The sequence below is a fragment of the Jaculus jaculus genome, chromosome 1 (genome assembly GCF_020740685.1).
Source record: "Jaculus jaculus isolate mJacJac1 chromosome 1, mJacJac1.mat.Y.cur, whole genome shotgun sequence".
Taxonomy (NCBI): Eukaryota; Metazoa; Chordata; class Mammalia; order Rodentia; family Dipodidae; genus Jaculus; species Jaculus jaculus.
This window is the reverse complement of record NC_059102.1, coordinates 144,875,657-144,897,978: the sequence shown is the minus strand read 5'-3', so window position 1 is coordinate 144,897,978 and position 22,322 is coordinate 144,875,657. Positions and strand designations below refer to the sequence as shown.

Below are 22,322 nucleotides of genomic sequence, written 5' to 3'. Positions count from 1 at the left end.
AGGTCAGTGAAATGGACTCCAACAACAAAAAGCCAACTGAAAAAACTTCCAATCAGGGCACCATTTTTCATTTGGTGTGGTGAAACAGTCTCACTACACAGCTCAGGCTGACTTCAAATTAATGCTTTCTGCCTGAGATCACAGGCTTGCATTACCATGCCATGTAATCAGTCATCAAAAAAATGTTATAGTGGGGGCTGCTGAGATGGCTGTCATTAAAGGTGCTTGTTTGCAGAGCCTAACACCCCAGGTTCAATTCCCCAGTACCCACATAAAGCCAAATGCACAAAGTGGCACATGTGTCTGGGATTAATTTGCAGTGGCAAGAGGTCGTGGCATGCCTGTTGTGTGCTTACAAATAATAAATTAGAAAACAAGAAACATAGTGAGTTCCAAGTAAGGCTGGGCTAGTGAGGTCCTACCTCTAAAAGAAAACTCTGAGCCAGGCGTGGTGGTGCACGCCTTTAATCCCAACACTTGGGAGGCAGAGGTAGAATTGCCGTGAGTTCGAAGCCACCCTGAGACTCCACAGTGAATTCCAGGTCAGCCTGGGCTAGAGTGAGACCCTACCTCAAAAAAAAAAAAAGAAAAGAAAAAGTAAACTCTGGGGACTGGGGAGATGGCTCAGTGGGTAAGGCATTTACTCACAACCAGGAGGGCTTGTGTTTGGATCCTCCACACCATGTGAAGTGACGGGCATGGTGGTGCACCTGTATAATCTCACTGCTAAGGAGGCAGACAGGAGGATACCCTGGGGATTGCTAGCCAAATCAGTTTGAGTTCCAGATTTTTGAAAGAGGTGAACAAGGTGAAATTGGATATGGGAAGATACCTTAGTAAAGAGGTCCATCCTTGCACACCCAGACACATACATGCAAATAAAGACAGCTTTCTTTTCCCGGCTCCATTTTTGTTTTATCAGAGCCCCTGATGTGCAGTGGAGTCAGAGCATTTATTTCTCCATTATCAGCTTCCTACAAGAACCCTCACAGGCAGGACGGGGCAAGTGCCAGGCTCCCTGGAAGGAGCATGCAGCAGGAGGTAGATTCCAACCACCTGACTCTTCCACTGCACTGCTGCTGGGTTATTTTACCAACTGTGTATCTTCAATGGCAGACTCGCACTTTAAAGGACATGGGCTGGAAGCCACAATAGACCATTGGGGGTCAGGGATGCCATGGTTTTTCTTTTTTCTTTTCTTTCTTTTTTTTTTTTTTGCTTTTTCCGTTTTCCTCCCAGTATTGGGGACTGAATGTAGAGCCTTGCCTTGCTGTGTTATCCCAGTCCACCATGTTTTCTACTGGGGCAGTTCTGTGGGGCATCGTATGGTGTGAAATATGATGAGTGGTGGACATGGGTTTTCCATACTGTTCCAAGATGGGAGGTCCTTTGCTGGGACACTGCGCTCAGAACAACCTGAGACTCCCAGCTTGCCCTGTGACTCCGCAGCAGCCCATGTGGCCAGAGCCCCCATTTGCTTCTACCCAGGCCATGTCTGAGAACAGGAGTGCAGGCGAGCTTGTCAGACCCTCCCTGGGCCACACGTGGGGACACACAGCAGGCTCTTCGCTTCCAAAGACCCCTCCAGAGAGGGGCACAGTCCCACACTCGGGAGCTCTCCTCATCCCTCCTGCTCTAAAAGCCGCCGGCGTGTTTCCAGCACAATCTCCTCCATTACCTCTGGCTTTAAGATGTCTTTGATCTGAAAAGCACAGAAAAGGGTATGTACTCCACACAGAAGCTGACCACAAGCAGACCCCCACACCAACTAAAAGGTCATGAAGGCTCACAGAACCTCCACCAGACGCTGCTGCTGCATGACAGGACTGAAAGGTCCAGCTTAATGAGGCCGCATGATTCCTTGGGACCCAGGTGACAAGAACAAAAGTAATGCTTGACATCCATGAGAAGGGCAGCTGATACTGGAGATGAAATCTAGAGGGTCGCTGTCCTAAAGGAGTCCTACCGGGCTGGAGAGATGGCTTTGCGGTTAAGCGTTTGCCTGTTAAGCCTAAGGACCCCAGTTCGAGGCTCAATTCCCCAGGACCCACATTAGCCAGATGCACAAGGGGGCGCATGTGTCTGGAGTTTGCTGGCAGGGGCTGGAAGCTCTGGCGCACATCTTTCTCAGTCTCTGCCTGCCTTCCTCCCTCTCTGTCTCTCTCTCTGTCCCTCTTAAATAAATAAATAAAAATAAAAATTTAAATTTAAATTTAAAAAAAAAAGGAGTCCTACCTGATACCTCCACCCACGTACCCCATCCCAGTCCTTAGGCTGACCCCTGACATGGAGACTACAACAACTCCAGGGGAAGACCTAGCAGGCACTCAAGGCCATTAGTTCCTGCTGCTGATATGCTCAAAGCCTACGGCGAGCCGCTGAGGACGAGGGAAGGCCGAGCAGAGCACCTGATGTGGAAGGGAGGCTTCGTAGCAGTACAGGATGCTGGTATCGTACAGCATCATCCTCTGAGTTACCAGCAAGACAACACAGTTCCGAAGCCGGGATATCACCTCTCGGTCAGCAAGGGAGACAGGCTGTGCAGGCACAAAGGGAAAGGGAGGAGAAATACAATCAGGATCCCAGGAAATCAGAGTACATCCACACTCAGTATCACCATGGGACTCTAAGCCATTCAAATAGTGGCCTCCATGGATTCTTCAGTGGCTTAATGGCTGTTCCTGGAAACTTTGCTATCTCCACCAACCAAACTTAACCCATCCACTGAGTTCATCAATTCAGCAGAGAAGATAATTCAGTGTCCATGAACATTCCTTGAGACTCAGTACCACACCTTTCAGCAAACTACACACATGACAGGGTCTCATAAGATGACACTGCAGCATCTTAGTTGATAAATATACTATAGGATGTTCTACAACAGAAGTCACTTGAGAACGTATTAAGTGACACAAGACTAGAAAAAAGCAAAAGGGAGCCAAGCATGGTGGTGCATGCCTTTAATCCTGACACTCAGGAGGCAGACAGGAGGGTCACTGTGAGTCTGAGGCCAGCTTGAAATTGCAGAGTGAATTCCAGGTCAGCCTGAGCTAGAGTGAGACCCTACCTCAAGGAGGGAGGGAGGGAGGGAGGGAGGGAGGGAGGAAGGAAAGAAAGGAGAACGAAAAAGGCGAAAGTGGCCAGTCATGGTGATGCACATCTTTTTTAAAATATATTTTATTTATTGGAGAAAGAGGTAGAGTGAGAGAGAGAAAGAGAGAAAATGGGCACACCAGGGCCTCTAGCCACTACAAACGAACTCCAGACATAGGCACCCTATTGTGCATCTGGCTTATGTGGGTCCTGGAGAATCAAACCAGTGTCCTCAGTCTTCATAGCCAGATGCCTTAACCACTAAGCCATCTCTGCAGCCCATTGGTACACATCTTTAATCCTAGTACTTGGGAGGCCAAAGTAGGAGGATCCCTCTGAGTTTGAGACCAGCCTGAGACTACGTAGTGAATTCTAGGTCAGCCTGGGCTACAGTGAGGTCCTCCATCTTGAGAAAAAAGAACAGGGGACTGAAGGCACAGATGGCTCAGGGGGTTAGGCCATTTGCTATGCGGCATGAGGGCCTGATCCACCCTGAGTTTAATTCCTCAGGACCTACATACACAGCTGGGTATGGCCATGCACACCTGTACCCTCAGTCCTGTATGGAAACCAGAGAATTGATGGGGCTCACTAGCCAGCCAACTTGACCAAAAGACCAATAGCTTAAAAAAAATAATAATAAAGTAGCTGGGTGTGGTGGTACACGCCTTTAATCCCAGCACTTGGAAGGCAGAGGTAGGAGGATCTTCGTGGGTTCAAGGCCACTCTGAGATTATATAGTGAATTCCAGGTCAGCCTGAGCCAGAATGAGACCCTACCTTGAAAAATAAAAAATTTTAAAAAGTAGCACCAGCTCCAGCGAGGGACTCCGTGACACTGAACGCTCTCCTCCAGCCGCTGTACACATGCACAGGGCGCCCACACCATAAACACACATGCAAAAGATATAAAAACAAAAAGAGGAGGGCTCCTCATGCCACACAAGCACAGGGATCCTCACCTGACCCCACCAACAGAGGTGAGGTGTCCACTCACCTCCAGGTTGGCAGTGAAGCCCCCCACATCCTCATCTTTGTGCTCAGGAGTCGGGTAGATCCAGATGAAGCCGTTGTTGCCCAGGATCACTGAGGCACCACATGGCAAATCATGGAAGTGAGTCTTCTGCCTTTTCACCAGCGATGGTGAAACCTGGACCAAAACTCCCTGACCTAGCTAAAGAAACCAATCATAAGCCAGGTACAGTGGTATGTATGCTCCCACCATCCCAGCACTCAGCCTGGGCTACCTGGCAAGACCTTGTCTCAAACAGGTAAAGGGCTGGAGAGATGGCGTAGTGGTTAAGGTGTTTGCCTGTGAAGCCAAATGACCCATGTAAGCCAGATGCGTAAGGTAGTACATGTGTCTGGAGTTCATTTGCATTGGTTGAAGGCCCTGGCATGCCCATTATCTCTAAGTAAACAAAATTTTAAAATAATAACAAAAAAAAAAAAAAAAGCAACAGCAGCCAGGCGTAGTGGTACATGCCTTTAACCTCAGCATTCGGGAGGCAGAGGCAGGAGGATCACCATGAGTTCAAGGCCAGCCTGAGCAATATTGTAAGCCCTTGTCCCAAAAAATCAGAAAGGTGTGTGGGGGGGATTGGTTCGGGGGAGACAGACTATAGGTGAGGTTTCTGTATTTGTTTTATTTTTGCTTATGTGTGTATGTGTTCATATGTGGACAGTATAGATGCATGTTGAGGCCAGAGGTTGATAGTAGGTGTCTTCCTTGATAGCTCTTTTAAAAAAAAATACTTATTATCATTTATTTATTTGAGAATAGGCATGCCAGGGCCTCCAGCCCTGTAACGAACACCAGATACATGTGCCCCCTTGTGCATCTGGCTTACGTGGGCTCCGGGAAATCAAATTGAGGTCCTTTGGCTTTGCAGGCAAGCACCTTAACCGTGAAGCCATCTCTCCAGCCCCCGCCCCCGTTTTGTTTTGGTTTCGAGGTAGGGTCTCGCTGTAGCCCAGCTGACCTGGAATTCACTATGGAGTCTCAGGGTGGCCTGGAACTCTCGGCAATCCTCCTACCTCTGCCTCCTGAGTGCTGAGATTAAAGGCATGTGCCACCACACCCGGCTCTTTTGTTTTTTGAGATAGGGTCTCACTCTAGCCCAGGCTGCCCTTGAACTCACACTGAACCTTCTACCTTGGCCTCCCAAATGCTGAAATTAAAAGCATGTGCCACCACATCTGACAGCTTTTTTTTTTTTTTTTAACTAAGGCAGGCTCTCTTGCTTGAACCCAGAGCTCACCAATTCATGAAGTCTAGCGAGCCAGCTTGCCCAGGGATCCTGTCTCCACCTCCTGAGCACTGGGGTTGCAGGGCAGCTGCTGTGCCCATCCAGCACTTACACAGGTGCTGTGGAACCAAACTGTAATCTTCACACTTTGATAGCATCTCCCCAGCCCTGACCTTGAACTCCCAATCCTCCTGCCTTAGTCTCCAAAAGGTTAGGATTACAGATCAGTGATGCCACAGCCAGCTAACTAAGTGGACTCAAGCTTGCCTGGCATGGTGGCCACACCTTTAGTCCCAGCACTTGGGAGGCAGAGGTAGGAGGATCGCCATGAGTTTGAGGTCACCCTGAGACTACACACTGAATTTCAGGTCAGCCTGGTCTACAGTAAAACCCTACCTCGAAAAACCAAAAAAAAGAAAGAAAGAGAGTCTGACTTACCTTTCCATATTTCAGGCTCCTCGTATGCAGAGAGACAGCTCCATCTGAGAACACTGCCTGGACCTCAGCCTGCCAGGATGATGAAGGAACAACAACAGCCTGGGCAACCTCTCGGTCACTTCCTCATCCTTCTTTCCCTCCCACAGGAAACAGGCCACCCTCAATATCTTAGATGGAGATGGACCCAGAGGACTGTGACCTCACCTCTCCCCTTGGCTGATATGAGTATCTTGCTATGGCACAACCTTATCTACTCCCTGGGAGAAATGTTAGACTTAAGAAAATTTGAGTCTAAGCCAGGCATGGTGGCTCATGACTGTCACCTCAGTACTCAGGAAGGAGGATTGTGATGAGTTCCAGAACGGCCCTGGGCTGCAGTGTGAAATGTTGAGTACTTGTCTTGAAGGAAGGGAGGGAGGGAGGAGAGTGGGAAAGGTAGGCAGGGAAGGGGAGGGAAAGAAAAAGACAGACCAGAAAGGAAAAAGAAAGAGGGGAGATAGAAGTAAGGAAGGGGGAGTAATTGAGTCTAGCCTACAGCATTGGCCACCACAAATGAAAAGATCCAAAGAAGTGAGTTGGTGCAGGTCTGAGTAAGAGTTATAGAAATCTTCTGGGCTAAGAAGGTAAAAACAAAGGCAGGATTCAGTTCCTCTACTCAGATCCAGTGCAAGCCCCACTTCCAGTCCCATAGGAAAGCAGCAGGAAGAGAAAACACAGTGGAGGATACACTGATAAGGTCCCCTTCCTGCAAGAAACCTCTCATGGCTAGCTCATCTTCCGCAGATCTTCGCCTCTGAAACACACAAAGAAATGTCGTTACTTACACCATATATATCCTCAGGTCTTTCTCCATCGCTTCTCTTTCATTTATTCTTCAGGCCTTAGACACCAATGACTAAGAATGATGGCAAGAGGAAATAACTTAGGCCACTGGAGGGGGACAAGCATGATAATCTCAACTCTTCATCTGGAAGGACCCTCTTTGGAGTAATATTCCAAATCCTGACTGATTATTGAAAGCCCTCCCTCCCAACCTCTTCCTCCACACTTCATGCTTGGCTGTACCTCTGCTCACACATTTTCCTTCCTTTCATTCCCAACCTCACTGAAATTCTCTCCATCCTTTAAGGATCAATGCCAATACCAGTCTCTGCTACGAGTGTCTCTTGCTGAAATAATCACTCCTTCTACACTGCATGCTTCTTTATTCTCCTCCTGCATTGTCCATCTCTCCTGCTGGTCTATAAGCTCTTTAAGGAGCTCAATCATGCCTCCTTTACCTGGCAGTCCACAGGACCCAGCACAGGGAGCTCTCTGCAATACACAAGGGTTTGAACCACTGGAGAAATGGAAGACCGCCACTGTCTAGAATAACCAAATGTCACTCAAGTCACAAAAAGCTCAAGACAACCTTTCAAGGAACACCATTACTGTGCAAAGCTGACAGATCTGAAGTCAACATCCAAGAGCTTCTCTCTGCAGCTCTTTGGGAGTCCACTCCATGAATGTTTCTGATCTTACCACACACAAGGTGCTGTCTGTGTTGAGAGACTGGGGCCAGATCAAAAGCCCACTTATACCATTCAGGTAGCAAGCTTCAAGATGAACAGTAACAGGGGCAACCTCAGAATAAGGAAAGCTCTCTGGTGGAATGACAGGTCCCAAAGCTCACATGTCCCTTACCAGCTCTCCTCCAGGTAAGTTCATGGATGAGAGAAGCAAGACTGAATCCAGCCTGGAGTTGGTCTCCACCTTCCATCTCTTCTGTTGAACCTACAAGCAAAAAGTTCCATACATGCACTTAAAAAAAATTGTGTAAGCCGGGCGTGGTGGTGCACGCCTTTAATCCCAGCACTCGGGAGGCAGAGGTAGGAGGATCGCCGTGAGTTCAAGGCCACCCTGAGACTACAGAGTTAATTCCAGTTCAGCCTGGACCAGAGTGAGACCCTACCTCGAAAAACCAAAAAAAAAAAAAAATTGTTTAATATTTTTATTTACTTGGGCTGCAGGGATGGCTTAGCGGTTAAGCATTTGCCTGCAAAAATCAAAGGACCCAGGTTCAATTCCTCAGGACCCACGTTAGCCACATGCACAAGGGGGCACACATCTGGAGTTTGTTTGTAGTGGCTGGAGGCCCTGGCACACCCATTCACATTCTCTCAATCTCTCTCTCCTGTCAAATAAATAACTAAATAAAATAAAATATTTTTAATTTTTTTATTTATTCATAAGCAGAGAAGATAGAAGAGATAAAGAAAGAATAGGTACACCAGGGTGTCTAGCCACTGCAAACAAACTCCAGATGAGTGTGACACTTTGTGCATCTGGCTTTATGTGGGTACTGGGGAAATCAAACTCGGGTCATTAGGCTTTGTAGGCAAGTGCCTTAACTGCTAAGCCATCTCTCCAGCCCCACATGCACATTTTAAATCTGGTAATCCCAAACATAACAAGCAGAGGCCACACACAGCCAAAAGCAAGGAAAGCTTTCAAAATGGTACACTGAATGACTGTCCCACCCCTTAAACCAATGAATGCTTCACTTGTAAATGCCTATCTGGGTGAAACAAAGGCTTTACCTCTGTGATTCTGCCCACCACGATGTCTCCTACTTCACCATTATATCTGCAAGAAAAACAAAAGGTCATCCATCAGTGAGCAGACATACTGACAAGCTCCCATTTGAGATTTGGGGCAAACAGGGCAAAGGACTGGATTAAGGGCAACATTTAGCAAAGTCATATAACTAGGCTGTTTGGGCTTTTTTTTTTTTTTTTTTTTTTTTGAGGTAGGGGTCTCACTGTAGCACAGGGTGACCTAGGATTCACTGTAGTCTCAGGACGGCCTTGAATTCTTGGCAGTCCACCTGCCTCTGTCTCGAGAGTGCTGGAATTAGAGGTGTGCCACCACACCCAGGTCGATTTTTTTTTGGGGGGGGGTTGTTTTTTTGTTTATTGTTTTTCAAGGGAGGGCCTTGCTGTAGCTCAGGCTGACCTGGAATTCACTATGTAGTCTCATTTTGGCCTCAAACTCAGTGATCCTTGATCCTACCTCTGGCTCCTGAGTGCTAGGATTAAAGCCCTGCACCACCATGCCCAGCTTAGACTTCTTTATTTTTTTGAAGCCTTCTACCTCAGCTTCCTGAGTGCTAGAACTAAAGGCATGCACCATCATGCCTGACCTACTTGGACTTCTTTTCAGTAATTGATAACTTCAAACATCTCTCCATATATAAGCTCATTAGCGCTCCTTAATTTCCCCATGTCCAGGAACCCTGCTACTGCCTCCTTGTGGGCAGGAACTCTCTGTATTCTTTCCTATTTTTCTGTTAAGCACTTTAAGCTCTATAACCCCTAAAATAAAATCTCTAAACTGAAGCCTGGCATGGTGGCGCACGCCTTTAATCCCAGCACTCAGGAGGCCAAGGTAGGATCACCATGAGTTTGAGGCCACCCTGACACTAACAGTAAATCCAGGTCAGCCTGAACTAGAGTGAGACACTACCTTGAGAAACAAAACAAAACAAAACAAAAATCTCTAAACTAAAATTTCAAAAGAAAAATAAATCACTTAGGGCAAATCATTCTGTTAGCCTAAAATCCGCTTTGTTGGGTTATATGACAATGCAAAGTATAGAGCACTTTCTGGAACACAAATGAGTTCTACACCAGCCCAAGGAGGAAAAAGAAGATTCTGATGAGGGGTGTTGAAGTCACCCACTACCACTGTGTTTGGTGTTATCTGTAACCTTAGTTTTAATAGCATTTGTTTGATGAATTTGGGGGCCCCCATGTTAGGTGCATATATATTTAGAATTGTAATGTCCTCCTGTTGGAGAGTGCCTTTAATCAATATAAAGTGACCTTCCTTATCTTTCTTAACTAATGTTGGACTGAAGTCTACCTTGTCAGATATTAGGGTAGTAACCCCTGCTTGTTTTCTAGGTCCATTTGCTTGAAACACTGTTTTCCAACTTTTCACCCTAAGATAGTGTCCATCCTTTGTAGAAAGGTGGGTTTCTTGGAGGGAATAAATTGAAGGATCCTGCTTTTTAACCCAGTCTGTGAACCTATGTCTCTTGGTTGAGGCATTGAGGCCCTTGATATTGAGATATTATTGAAAGGTGTGTATTCATTTTTGCCATTTTTTTGTAGTTCTTCCGGTTTTACCTTTGCTCTCTTGTGTTAACTGGTATTTGAGTATTCGTTTTTTCCTGGTTCCTTATGTGTGCTTTTCTTTTTCAATGTGTGCTTTTCTATTTCAATATGAGAATTCTTTGAAGTATTCTATAGAGCTGGTTTTGTCTTCAAATACTCCTTTAGCTTGCTTTTGTTGTGGAATGTCCTTATTTCTCCATCTATTTGAATGGATAGATTTGCAGGATAAAGTAACCTTGGTTGACAGTTTTTATCTTTCAGAACTTGGAATATATCACTTCAACCCCTTCTGGCTTTAAACATTTGTGTTGAGTAATCTGCTGTAATCCTGATGGGCTTGCCTTTGTATGCGACTTGATTTTTCTCTCCAACTGCTTTCAATATTTTTTCTTAGGTTTGTGTGTTTGGTAGTTTGATTATAATATGGTGAGGAGAGGTTCTTTCCAGGTTTTGTCTGGCTGGTGTTCTAAAGGATTCCTGTATCTACATTGGCACCTCTTTCCCAATTTGGGGCAAGTTTTCTTCTATGATTTTGTTGAAGACACCTACTATGCCTTTGGAGTGGAGTTCTTCTCCTTCTACTATGCCCTGAATTCGTATGTTTGATCTTTTCATAGTGTCCTCAATATCTTGAAATTCCCACTCATACATTTCTATTAGTTTGTCTTTCTCTCTGTTGGACTGTATTTGATCTGCCACCTGGTCTTCTAGCTTAGATATTCTGTCCTCTCCTTCATCCAGTCTATTGGTGAGATTTTCTAGTTTTTTTTAATTTCATTTACCATATTCTTCATTGCTAGTAATTCTGACTGGTTTTTATTATTTCTAATTCCTTATTTATGTCTAGTATTGACCTCTTTATTTCATTAAATTGGTGTCCTGTATTTTGATTTGATTTCCTTTCATTCCTTTGATTTCTTCTGTGACTTCTTTGAACATATTTATAACCATTCTTTTGAAATCTTTCTCAGGCATTTCCTCTAACATTCTCACTGGAGGTCATTTCTGATGCATTAATACTTTTTGTTGCATTTTTGGTATTTGTGTTGTAATGTATATATTTTTACATCCTAGATTATTTAATGATTGGATTTTCTAGTTTGCTGAGTATTATTAGATATATCAATTAATCTGATGTTATGTATCTTCAGGGTAGGAGCTTAAGGTATGGCTCTCAAGACTCTCAGAGTATCTATAAAAGTGACCCTAGGTGTTGGGTTTACCTGCTATGAGAGTATTCAAGTAGGCTGAGTGGAACCAAATACAGATAGCTTCCAAAACTTAACTAAGCAATGTACACTTTCAATGAAAAACAGCACAGCATATTCATCCAAGAGTAGGTATTATGACAACCAGATCCTCTGTCTGTCCCTTAGGCTATGTGGTGCCTCACCCACTCCCTTAATCCTGACAACAAGGAGGTTAAGATTTCTGATCTGCTGAGGGTTCCAAGTCAGTTTGTGACCAGGTGAGACCCTTCCCTGGTATAATCCCAGTTACCTTTTGGGATGATTTTGGTCTCAGTTATGCTGCTCCTGCTTGGGTCCCGCTATTTGTTCAAGTAGGCATGGTAGGGTCCCTAGACTGCTGCTCTGTTCGCTGGAGCTGGGCACTGGCGGTGGGGGAGGGGAGGCTGCCAATGCTGCTCTAGATCTCTCGCTGTTCCACATGTTCTTCTACCTTGTGATCTGCTCCTCCGTTGCTCACTGCCACTCTCTCTTCACTTTTCTTGAGTTTGCAGAGAGCTCCAGTGTGAGTGGAAAATCCCCTCACCTGGCTTTTCCTGCAGCTGAAGCCGAGCCTGGTGGCTGGCTGGTATGCTGCCGCTATGGTCCCGCGGACCTGCTGGAGCCACTTCTGCCCGCCTGTGCAGGCTCTGGATCTCTCCTACTTCTCTGCTGCCACTTTAATTTCCTATACACCTTACTTTTTAGTCAAACCATGTATCTTGCTGGGTTTTTTTTCTCCCCCCTAGGCTGCTTTGGCATGGTAGCTACACCGCCATCTTAACCAGAAGTCGGAAAAAGAAGATTCTAAAACACATCATCATCCATAGGCTCATACTTGCCATCTGCCCCCTTGCTCAGGCCCTCGGCCAGTTCCTCACCCCAACCCTAAGGGTGAAGTGCTCCTCACCAAGGCTCAAGCCTTCCACTCACACCTTTGCTCACTTGTGGTGAGTTCATCCAATTTAATGGTTTTAAATCACCACTGGTAAGCCACATGTGGGGGTGTACACCTGTCACTTGAGGAGTGGAGTCAGAAAGATTAGTGTTCAAGGCCAACCTCAGCTGCACAGAAAGACAGAAGCCAGCCTAGGTTACATGATATACCGTCTCAAAAACAAAACAAACAATAGCATGACAAAATACCAATGAGGGCCAAAACTACTTCCCTCAGTCCCAATTCTACGCAACCTCGACCTAATCTCTATTATGAATACATAGATCATGGGCATGTTCAAATGTAAAAAACCCAAGCTGGCACAGTGGTATACCTTTAATCCTAGCATTCTGGAGGATGAGGTAGAGGATCCCTTCACTTTAGGTCTAGCCTGAGGCTACAAAGTGAGTCCCAGGTCAGCCTGAGATAAAGAGAGAACCTACTTTAAAAAAAAAATCACAAAAATTGGGCTGGAGAGATGGCTTAGCAGTTAAGCACTTGCCTGTGAAATCTTAAGACCTCAGTTCAAGGCTTGATTCCCAGTACCCACATAAGCCAGATGCATGAGATGGAGCATGTGTCTTCAGTTTGTCTGTAGTGGCTGGAGGCCCTAGCGTACCCATTCTCTTTCTCCCTCTTTCTCAGTCGCTCTCAAATAAATAAAATATTTGTAAAAAAAACACACACACAAAATGGAGCTGAGCATGGTGGCATAAGCCTTTAATCCCAGCACTTGGGAGGCAGAGGTAGGAGGATCACCATGAGTTCAAGGCCACCCTGAGACTACATAGTGAATTCCAGGTCAGCCTGAGCTAGAGTGAGACCCTACCTCAGAAAAGAAAACACGCGCGCATACACACAAAATGGCCATGCATGGTGGTGCACACACTGGGGAGGCAGAGGTATAAGGATCACCATGAGGTCAAGGCCACCCTGAGATTACATAATTCCAGGTCAGCCTGAGCTAGAACGAGACCCTGTCTCAAAAAACCACAAAATAGGGCTGGAGAGATGGCTTAACGGTTAAGTGCTCGCCTGTGAAGCCTATGGACCCTTGTTCGAGGCTCGGTTCTCCAGGTCCCACGTTAGCCTGATGCACAGGGGGGCGCATGCGTCTGGAGTTCGTTTGCAGTGGCTGGAAGCCCTGGAGCACCCATTCTCTCTCTCCCTCTATCTGTCTTTCTCTCTGTGTCTGTTGCTCTCAAATAAATAAATAAATAAAATGAACAAAAAATATTTAAAAAAAAACCCACAAAATAGTAATTAGGCTGGAGAAATGACTTAGTCGTTAAGGTACTTGCCTATGAAGCCTAAGGACCCAGGTTCAGTTCTCCAGGTCCCACATAAGCCAGATGCACAAGGTGTCACATGTGTCTGGAGTTCATCTGCAGTGGCTAGACGCCCTGGCACACCCATTCTCTCTCTCTCTCTCTCTTCCTTCTTTGTCAGGAATGGTGGCGCATGCCTTTAATTCCAGCACTTGGGATCACTGTGAGTTCAAGGCCACCTTGAGACTACCAAATGAATTCCAGGTCAACCTGGGCTAGAGCAAGAACCTACCTCATAAAACAATAACAAAAACATTTTAAGAGCCACACAGTGGGTGGAAATACCCAGAGGCAGGGTCCCCCACTAACCTATTGTGACTGACTAAAGTTTTTGTGATCCCACAGTAAATCCCATAACTTCACAGAGGAGGGCCCCAGGGAAGCAGAACAGGGGAGAGTGACTAACAGGATATAATCTGTTAAAAAGAAACAGGAAAAAAAAAAAAAAAAAAAGACTTGGTTGAAAGACACAAATGCTGCAACAAAGAGAATACACACCTTCTTCCTCACCTGGTTTTCAAAGCTTTCACACAGATCAACTTGTTTACTCTCTCTACAGAGCCAGCCACAGATGCGATGAGCTTCTCTTCCCCCATGTATGTTCCATGGCCTCTGTTGGTAAGATAAGACAGGAAAGAACACTAGTGTAACATTGGAGGTGACCACTCCTATCAAGAGCAATCATGCAGGGTGTGCTAGAGATTCTCAGTGCTGAACAGCCAACTGTCACTTCTCAGCACCTTGACGAGCAGACGTGTCATCTGAAAAAACGGAAAATTCTCTATCCAAAAGTGAGTAGCCTGGCATGGTGGGGCACGCCTTTAATCCCAGCACCTGGAAGGCAGAGGTAGGAGGATCACTACACGTTTAAGGCCACCCTGAGAATATATAGTGAATTCCAGGTTAGCCTGAGACCCTACTGCAAAAAAAAAATAATAATAATTAATTAATTAAATAAGTGAAAGTTGAGCTGGATGTGGTGGTACACACCTTTAATCCCAGCACTCGGAAGACAGAGGTAGGAGGATTGCCGCGAGTTTGAGACCACCCTGAGACAACATAATTCCATGTCAACCTGGGCCAGAGTGAGACCCTACCTGGGAGGGGGGGAGTGAAACTAGCACTAACATATGGGCATAAATATAAGTACTTAGAGAGCAATTTGGTGGGATAACACATCCATTTAGCCAATCACAAATAGTAGCTTCCCCCCTACGGCTTGTGGCATTACACCCTCCAATGGTTCAGGGACAATAGCAGAAGAGGTGGCAGAAAGAATTTAAGAGCTAAAGGATGGGAGGAGTGCTTTGTAATGCTGTCTTCCAGACACAAATTGGTCCCTGTATTCATGACCTCACTGTGGCTGCTGTTACTTGCCCAAGACCTGTCTAATATTAGGCCCATCAGTCTATGAATGATGAAGGAAGTAAAAAAAAAAAAAAAAGTGCTGGGGAGATGGATCAGCAGTTCAAGGTGCTTGCTTGCAATGCCTGCAAAACTGGGGAACCTGATTCAATTCCCCAGTTCTTTGCAGTGACACCCTGGCACCTCCCTCTTACTCAAAGAAAAAAGGAAAGAAAGGAGAAGGGAGAAAAGGAAAGAGAAGAAAGAATTTTTTTAAAAAAAGATAAAGGAAAGCCAGGCAGGCATGGTGGCACATGCCTTTGATCCTAGCACTTGACAGGCAGAGGTAGGAAGATGTGAGTTTGGGGCCACCCTGAGAATTCCAGATCAGCCTGGGCTAGATCAAAACCCTACCTCGAAAAAGAAAAAAAATAAAATAAAAGAGATAAAGGAGCTGGGGACATGGCTCAGCAGGTAAAGGCACTTGCTTGCAAAACCTGTTGGCCCAGTTTGATTCCCCAGTACCCAAGTAAAGGCAGATGAACAAAGTGGCACATGCATATGGAGTTTATATGCAGCAGCAAGAGGCCCTAGAGCATCCATATTCATTCCCATTCTCTCTCTTTCCTTGCACATAAAATGTTTGTCAAACTCACACCCTTAATCCCAGCACTCATGAGACTGAGGTAGGTGGATAGCTGTGAGTCCCAGTCCAGTCTGAGACAGATTGAGAGGCTCTACCTCAAAATAAAAAAAAAAAAGAAGAAGCCAGGCAGCATGGTGGTACATGCCCCTAACCCCAGCACTCGGGAGGTAGAGGTAGAAGATTGCAGTGAGTTCGAGGCCACCCTGAGATTACATAGTGAATTCCAGGTCAGCTTAGCTAAAGTAAGACTCTACCTCGAAAAAACCGGGAAAAAAAAAAATCAAAACAGCGAATAGTAGGAAAGAAGAGGGGTTCAGTGGAAGAGGACAAAGTAGGTGGTGGGAGGGATTATGTAAATTTTAAAAAGTTAGTTTCTGTTATTATTTATTTATCATAGAAAGAGGCAGGTAGTCCTAGTAATAAGAGAGAGAACATTAAGGAACAAAACGAAGCCGGGCGTGGCGGAGCACACCTTTAATCCCAGCCGTGGGTTTGAAGCCACCCTGAGACTACAGAGTGAATTCCAGGTCAGCCTGAGCCAGAGTGAGACCCTACCTCAAAAAAAAAAAAAAAAAAAGTCACTTTCTCCACTATCCCATTAACACAGGACCCCACCCCGCGCTGTCATTCCCACCCTACTCTCAACCACACTTGCCCTCACCCAGCGCTGTTTTGTCCTCCATGCATTTACCACCAAACATTCTGAATATCTTACTTGTGCATTACTCGTCTCTCCCTTACAGAGCACAAACTATTTTACCAAATGACTGGTCACCATCTCTACCTTCCTGACCAGGAAACTGACCTCAGAGAGGTGATGACCTCTTGAGAGAGATGGCAGCTGGGTGACTCCAGCGCCCGCCTTCCCATCCACCGCACACGCTTGCTGTCCTTACACGGAGTTTGCATACAGGCCCCAAATATTGATTCCAAATCAAGCTCCCGACCACGAGGTGACAATGAGGAAGGCGGCCAAGCCAGCAATGCCCTCTGTCCCCTCACACAGCTGAAAACTACATACGAGGGCCCTGGGCTCAGCCCTCCCCAGCTGTCCCTCCCTCCACGAAGGCTCAAAGATGTGGGTTTTCAGGCACTGGATCCCAAAGTTCCCGCCGCCAGCGGTCGGGAGGATGTCAGGGGCCGAGACGAACGCAGACCTTCACTCTAGATGCAGGGAATGAGAAGCACGAGGCTGGGAAACGAGGCGACGGGGATGGATGCTCAGAGATGTGCCCCGAGGACCGCGGGGACCCAGACACCAACGCACAGGACCGCAGAGGAGGCCCGGGCTGCGCGCCAGCAGACCACGTGCGGACAGCTGTGCGGCCGCGCCGCGCCCCGCCCCGCCCGCACGTACCGCATGAAGCCCGTGTCCGTGGTGATCGTGTCTCCCGGCACCACTAGGTGCTTCTTCGAGTCCCGGCCCAGGCTCTCACTAAGTGGTTTGCGAGCCGATGGAAGTCTCATCTCCATCGCCATCTTGGCGCCACTGATTTGCGCAAGCGCAGCCCCGCCAGAAGCTCGGAAGCTCCGCAATCCCCGCCCACGCTCGGAAGGGCGGGGCGAAGCTCGAGAGCAGCAGCCAATGGGAATGCGCGGTGTGGCGGCCATGTTGGCTATTGGCAATCAGTACGTTAACCTGGAGAGAAAGGGAGCCAAGTGGCCATGTTTAGTCCTGGCAAGGAAGCACCTGTGGAATGTGTCTTGCATCGTATATGGAGTATGAAGTTTGAGTTTGTTATTATTATTAGTTTAATTTTTCGTTAGTATTATTTTGGGGTTTTAAAAATTATTTTATTGACAACTTCTATACTTACAGACAACAAACTACGATAACTCCCTCCCTCACTTTCCCCTTCACAACTTCACTCTCCATCATATCCTCTCTCCTTTAGTCTCTATTTTATCTTGATGTCATTGTCTTTTTCTCCTATTATGAGGGTCTTGTGAAGGTATTGCTAGGCACTGCTAGGTCGTGGATATCAAGGCCAATTTCTGTCTGGGCAGTTGCATTGTAAGGTGTAGTACCCTTCATTCTTTCTGCCACCTCTTCTGCAATGGACCCTGAGCCTTGGAAGGTGTGATAGAGATGTTTCAGTGCTGGACACTCCTCTGTCACTTCTCAGCACTATGTTGCCTTTTCAGGTCAGCCTGGGCTAGAGTGAGACCCTACCTCAAAAAATAAAAAAGACAAGGGGCTGGGGAAATGGCTTACTGTTAAGGTGCTTATCCGCAAAGCTTAACAACTGAGGTATGATTCCCCAGGACCCACATAAAGCCAGATGTACAAACCTGGCACACCCATTCATTCATTCTGTGTGTGTGTGTGTGTGTGTGTGATTCTCTGCTTGCAAATCAATAAATAAAATAAAAAACTAAACAAGTTTAGCAAGGCAGGCATATTTGGTAGGAAGGGCAAGTGCGCATGTGTGATGGCTTGAATTAGGTGTACCCCCATAAACTAATGTATGTTGGGTACTTGGACTTCAACTAATGGCAATGTGGGACATGAAACTTGCTGAAGGTGTGGTGCTGGGTATGAGCTTAGGAGTGTTATAGCCAGCACCCCTTTGCCAGAGCTCTGCTTACTCTCCCATTGCTGTTTTCCACCTGCTGTGGCAGAGGTGATGCCCAGCCTCTCCTCATGCCATGCTTTCCCCTGCCATCATGAAGCTTCCCTTGGAGACTGTAAGGCAAAATAAAAACTTTCCCCCCATCAGCTGCTTTTGGTTGGGTGCTTTGTCCTAGTAATAAGATGGTAACTACAATATATAACACAATGATCTTCACTTACCTCCACTCATGTGAGGAGACGAGTGCTCTCCAAATGGGCATACTGCTCTAAAGATTCCACAGGAGACAGGAAAGAGGCGTCTATGTAGCTCTGTCTGCCTGTTTAACAGGAGCGTTTTCCTGGTCTCATCTACTTGCCTTGCACTGACCTCTGCTTCCCCTGGTCCTGCAAGTTTTACAGCAAAGTATTTCTTTTCGAGGTAGGTCTCACTTTAGCCCAGGCTGACCTGGAATTCACTATGCAGTCTCAGGGTGGCGTCAAACTCATGGTGATCCTCCTACCTCTGCCTCCCGAGTGCTGGGATTAAAGGCGTGTGCCATCACCCCTGGCAGGCAGCACACTGATTTTAACCTTAGAGTATTGGACAGCATACTTCTCTGTGCACGGGGTCTCTACACAGGATTAAATTATACCAGTGTGATCAAGAAGGCAGGTAAGGGAAGGGAGATAGTTCAGCAGTTAAAGTACTTGCTTGTGAAGCCTACCAGCCCGGTTCAATTCTCCAGTACCCATATAAAGCCAGAAACACAAAGTTGTGTGTGTGTGTGTGTGTGTGTGTGTGTGTGTGTCTGAAGTTTATTTGCAGCAGCAAGAGGCCTTTGTGTGCCATATTCTCTCCCCTCCCCCTCTTCCTCTCTCAAATAAGTATGTTAAAAATTAGCTGGGCATGGTGGTGCATGCCTTTAATCCCAGCACTTGGGAGGCAGAGGTAGGAAGATTGCCATGAGTTCAAAGCCACCCTAAGACTACATAGTTAATTCGAGGTCAGCCTGGACCAGAGTAAGACCCTACCTCGAAAAAACAACAACAAAAAATTAAAGTTAGCCAGGCATGGTGGCACATGCCTTTAATCCCAGCACTCGAGAGGCAGAGATAGGAGAATGGCTGTGAGTTCGAGGCCACCCTGAGACTCCATAGTGAATTCCAAGTCAGCCTGGGCTAGAGTGAGACCCCACCTCGAAAAACCAAAATAAATAAATAAATAAATAAAGTAGCAGGGCATTGGCACACACCTTTAATCCCAGCACTGGGGAGGCAGAGGTAGGAGGATCACTATGAATTCGAGGACATCCTGAGACTATATAGTGAATTCCAGGTCAGCCTGGACTAGAGTGAAACCCTACCTCAAAAAACCAAAATAATAGCAGGGCGTGGTGGCACACGCCTTTAATCCCAGCACTCAGGAGGCAGAGGTAGGAGGATTGCCATGAGTTCAAGGCCACCCTGAGATGACAGAGTTAATTCCAGGTCAGCCTGGACCAGAGTGAGACCCTACCTGGAAAACAAAAACAAAACAAAACAAACAAAAAAAACACCCAAAATAATAATAATAAATAAAATAAACAAGAAAAGGAAATCAGGTAAGTCCAGTCTATTGCTCCTTGCTTGAAGCTGCATCAGGGCAAGTGTTTTACTAATCTCCAAAAGAACAGCATTTTCTTCACCTAGCCAATGTTCCCAGCTACAGTTGCCAAGAAAACCAACGCTGAAACTTCTGGGTACTATAGCATAGTAGCATAGTATAGCCATGCCAAAGCAGTCTAGGGAGGAAAATAAGTAGAAAAACAGCAAAATACACTATGCTACTGGAAAGTGAAGGTGTATGAGTTATTCTCAAACACATCAAAGAAGCAGGAGAGACTAAGAGCTTCTACAAAGGAGGAAGGAGGCCTGATCTGTGAGCCTTCACACCCGGCCCAGAGGTGCAGGAGCAGAAACCAGGTGAGGGGATTTTCCACTCACATCAGCCTCCTCGCAAAGTCAAGAAACCTGAGCGGGAAGACGGCAGGGCCCAGCTGAGCAGCTGCTGAAGGAGAACACAAATGGGACCAGCTGAGCAGTTCCGGTACAACTCCAGGCACCCTGCACAGCTTCCATCCCCCAGCTGTAAGGGCCGTGAACCTCCAGAGGACTCATACACCCCCAGCCACACAGCATCCAGCATAGCCAGTCAGAACACCAGATCCACAGCCCACCAGAGAGGGACAGATGTGAGCCCTCACCATTGTTGAGATTGGGAGCCATCCCGAAAGGTAACAGGGTCCACTTACACAAAGGCAGGTACATAGGCCTGCACTAGAAGTGACCTCTCTTTCCATGTCAGGGCAGGTTATGTGTTGTGTATTCTTGGTTGGCTTTACCATTCTCACATAAGCTGTATTTTGGTGTTGAGTATGGCTGCCTTCGATGTTTCTAGATTCACAGGTCCTTAGTCTTTTTCTTCTGTCATTGTTGGGGGCAGGGTCTGACTCAGTCCCCGGGTGACCTGGAACCCATTTCAGACTAGAAATCTCAACTTCCCAGTTGACAGGATTAAGGGTGTGGACAACACACTCCCCTAGGGACTTTGGTTTTGTTAGATTACCTGTTTGTTTTAATCCCCACTGCTGCATAAATACTCTGTGCTGGTTTGGATTGAATGTATATACTGCTTAGTTGAATTTTAGAATTTGGCATTAAATTGTTCCACCCCATAGTATACTAGAATACCTGAATAGCAGGCAAATTCAACACAGAGGGTCAGTCCTATTGTTTTTTTGGGGCATAAGAGCTACACTTGTTACCTCAAACCCCTACCCTGAAGATATATAAAGTCAGATTTACACAGCTAAGAACACTGCAGAAACTAACTCAAGATGCAAAAATCTCTACATTATAATACAAGAAACACAAAAAGTCAAGACAATACAATCCTACCAAAAATTATAAATCCATCAGAAATGATCCCCAAAGAGACTGTTTTAGATGAAATGCATGACAAAGGTTTCAAAAAAAAAAAAAAAGAGGGCTGGAGAGATGGCTTAGCAGTTAAGCACTTTCCTGTGAAGCCTAAGGACCCAGGTTCAAGCCTCGATTCCCCAGGATCCACGTTACCTAGATGCTCAAGGGGGCACATGCATCTGGAGTTCGTTTGTAGTGGCTGGTGGCCCTGGCATGCCCATTCTCTCTCTCTCTCTGCCTCTTTCTCTCGGTCTGTTGCTCTCAAATAAATAAACAAACAACAAAAAAAAAGATTTTATCTAAACTCAAAGAAATGAAAGGAATCAAAGAAGAAAACAACCTCCTGAAGGAAAACAACTTAATGAGGTTGATACAAGAGTAAAGAAATATCAATAATGAAAAAGTACCCCCCCAAAAAAAGCCGGGCGTGGTAGTGCACACCTTTAATCCCAGCATTTGGGAGGCAGAAGTAGGAAGATTGCCATGAGTTCGAGGCCACCCTAAGACTACATAGTGAATTCCAGGTCAGCCTGAGCTAGAGTGAGACCCTACCGGGAAAAACAAAAATAAAACAAAACAAATTCCCATTCATGCCTTCCTATTAGTTTGTCTTTCTCTTTTTGCCACCTGGTCTTCCAGTTTAGATTCTGTCCTCTCCTTGATCCATTCTACTGTTTAGACTTGTTTTTTTTTTTAGTTTTTTTGAGGTAGAATCTCACTGTATCCTGGGCTGACCTGGAGTTCACTATGTAGTCTCATGGTGGCCTTGAATTCACGGCAATACTTCTACCTCTGCCTCCCAAGTGCTGGGATTAAAGGCATGGCCACCATATCTGGCTAGCACTTGGGAGGCAGAGGTAGGAGGATTGCCATGAGTTCACAGCCACCCTAAAATGACAGTGAATTCCAGGTCAGCATGGGCCAGAGTGAAACCCTACCTCGAAAAACCAAAAACAGCTGGGTGTGGTGCACACCTTTAATCCCAGCCCTTGGGAGACAGAGGTAAAAGAATCACCATGAGTTCAAGGCCACCCTAAGACTACATAGTGAATTCCAGGTCAGCCTGAGCTAGAGTGAGACCCTACCGGGAAAAACAAAAACAAAAAAATCAGAAATATTAGAAATGAAAAACAGAGTAAGTCAAATAGAAAACTCTGTAGAAGGTCTCACCAGAAAAAAAAGAAAAGAAAAAAGCCAGATATGGTGGCCATGCCTTTAATCCCAGCACTTGGGAGGCATAGGTAGAAGTATTGCCGTGAATTCAAGGCCACCATGAGACTACATAGTGAACTCCAGGTCAGCCCAGGATACAGTGAGATTCTACCTCAAAAAAACTAAAAAAAAAAACAAGTCTAAACAGTAGAATGGATCAAGGAGAGGACAGAATCTA

At 46.1% G+C, this 22,322-nt stretch overlaps 1 protein-coding gene across 1 annotated transcript; it reads right to left on the bottom strand.

Moving 5' to 3' along the window:
• Positions 1 to 933: 933 nt before the first annotated feature.
• Exosc2 (exosome component 2) lies at positions 934 to 16,907 on the bottom strand. Its single transcript, XM_004671758.2, has 9 exons — positions 16,775 to 16,907; positions 13,938 to 14,039; positions 8,359 to 8,404; positions 7,463 to 7,552; positions 6,507 to 6,572; positions 5,780 to 5,848; positions 4,090 to 4,266; positions 2,409 to 2,537; positions 934 to 1,702 (listed from the first exon to the last, which is right to left on the bottom strand). The coding sequence occupies exons 1-9, from the start codon at positions 16,894 to 16,896 to the stop codon at positions 1,622 to 1,624; spliced, it is 882 nt and encodes a 293-aa protein (XP_004671815.1). The 5' UTR covers positions 16,897 to 16,907; the 3' UTR covers positions 934 to 1,621.
• Between the last annotated feature and the right edge of the window lie 5,415 nt (positions 16,908 to 22,322).

Excerpts from the sequence above, each read along its gene's own strand:
- Exosc2 (XM_004671758.2), bottom strand. The coding sequence starts at position 16,896 with ATGGCGATGGAGATGAGACTTCCATCGGCTCGCAAACCACTTAGTGAG. Across the intron at positions 7,553-8,358 it reads TGGTGGGCAGAATCACAGAG|GTTCAACAGAAGAGATGGAA; the intron begins GTAAAGCCTTTG and ends TTTTGCTTGTAG. Across the intron at positions 5,849-6,506 it reads AGGAAGGGGACCTTATCAGT|GCTGAGGTCCAGGCAGTGTT; the intron begins GTATCCTCCACT and ends TCATCCTGGCAG.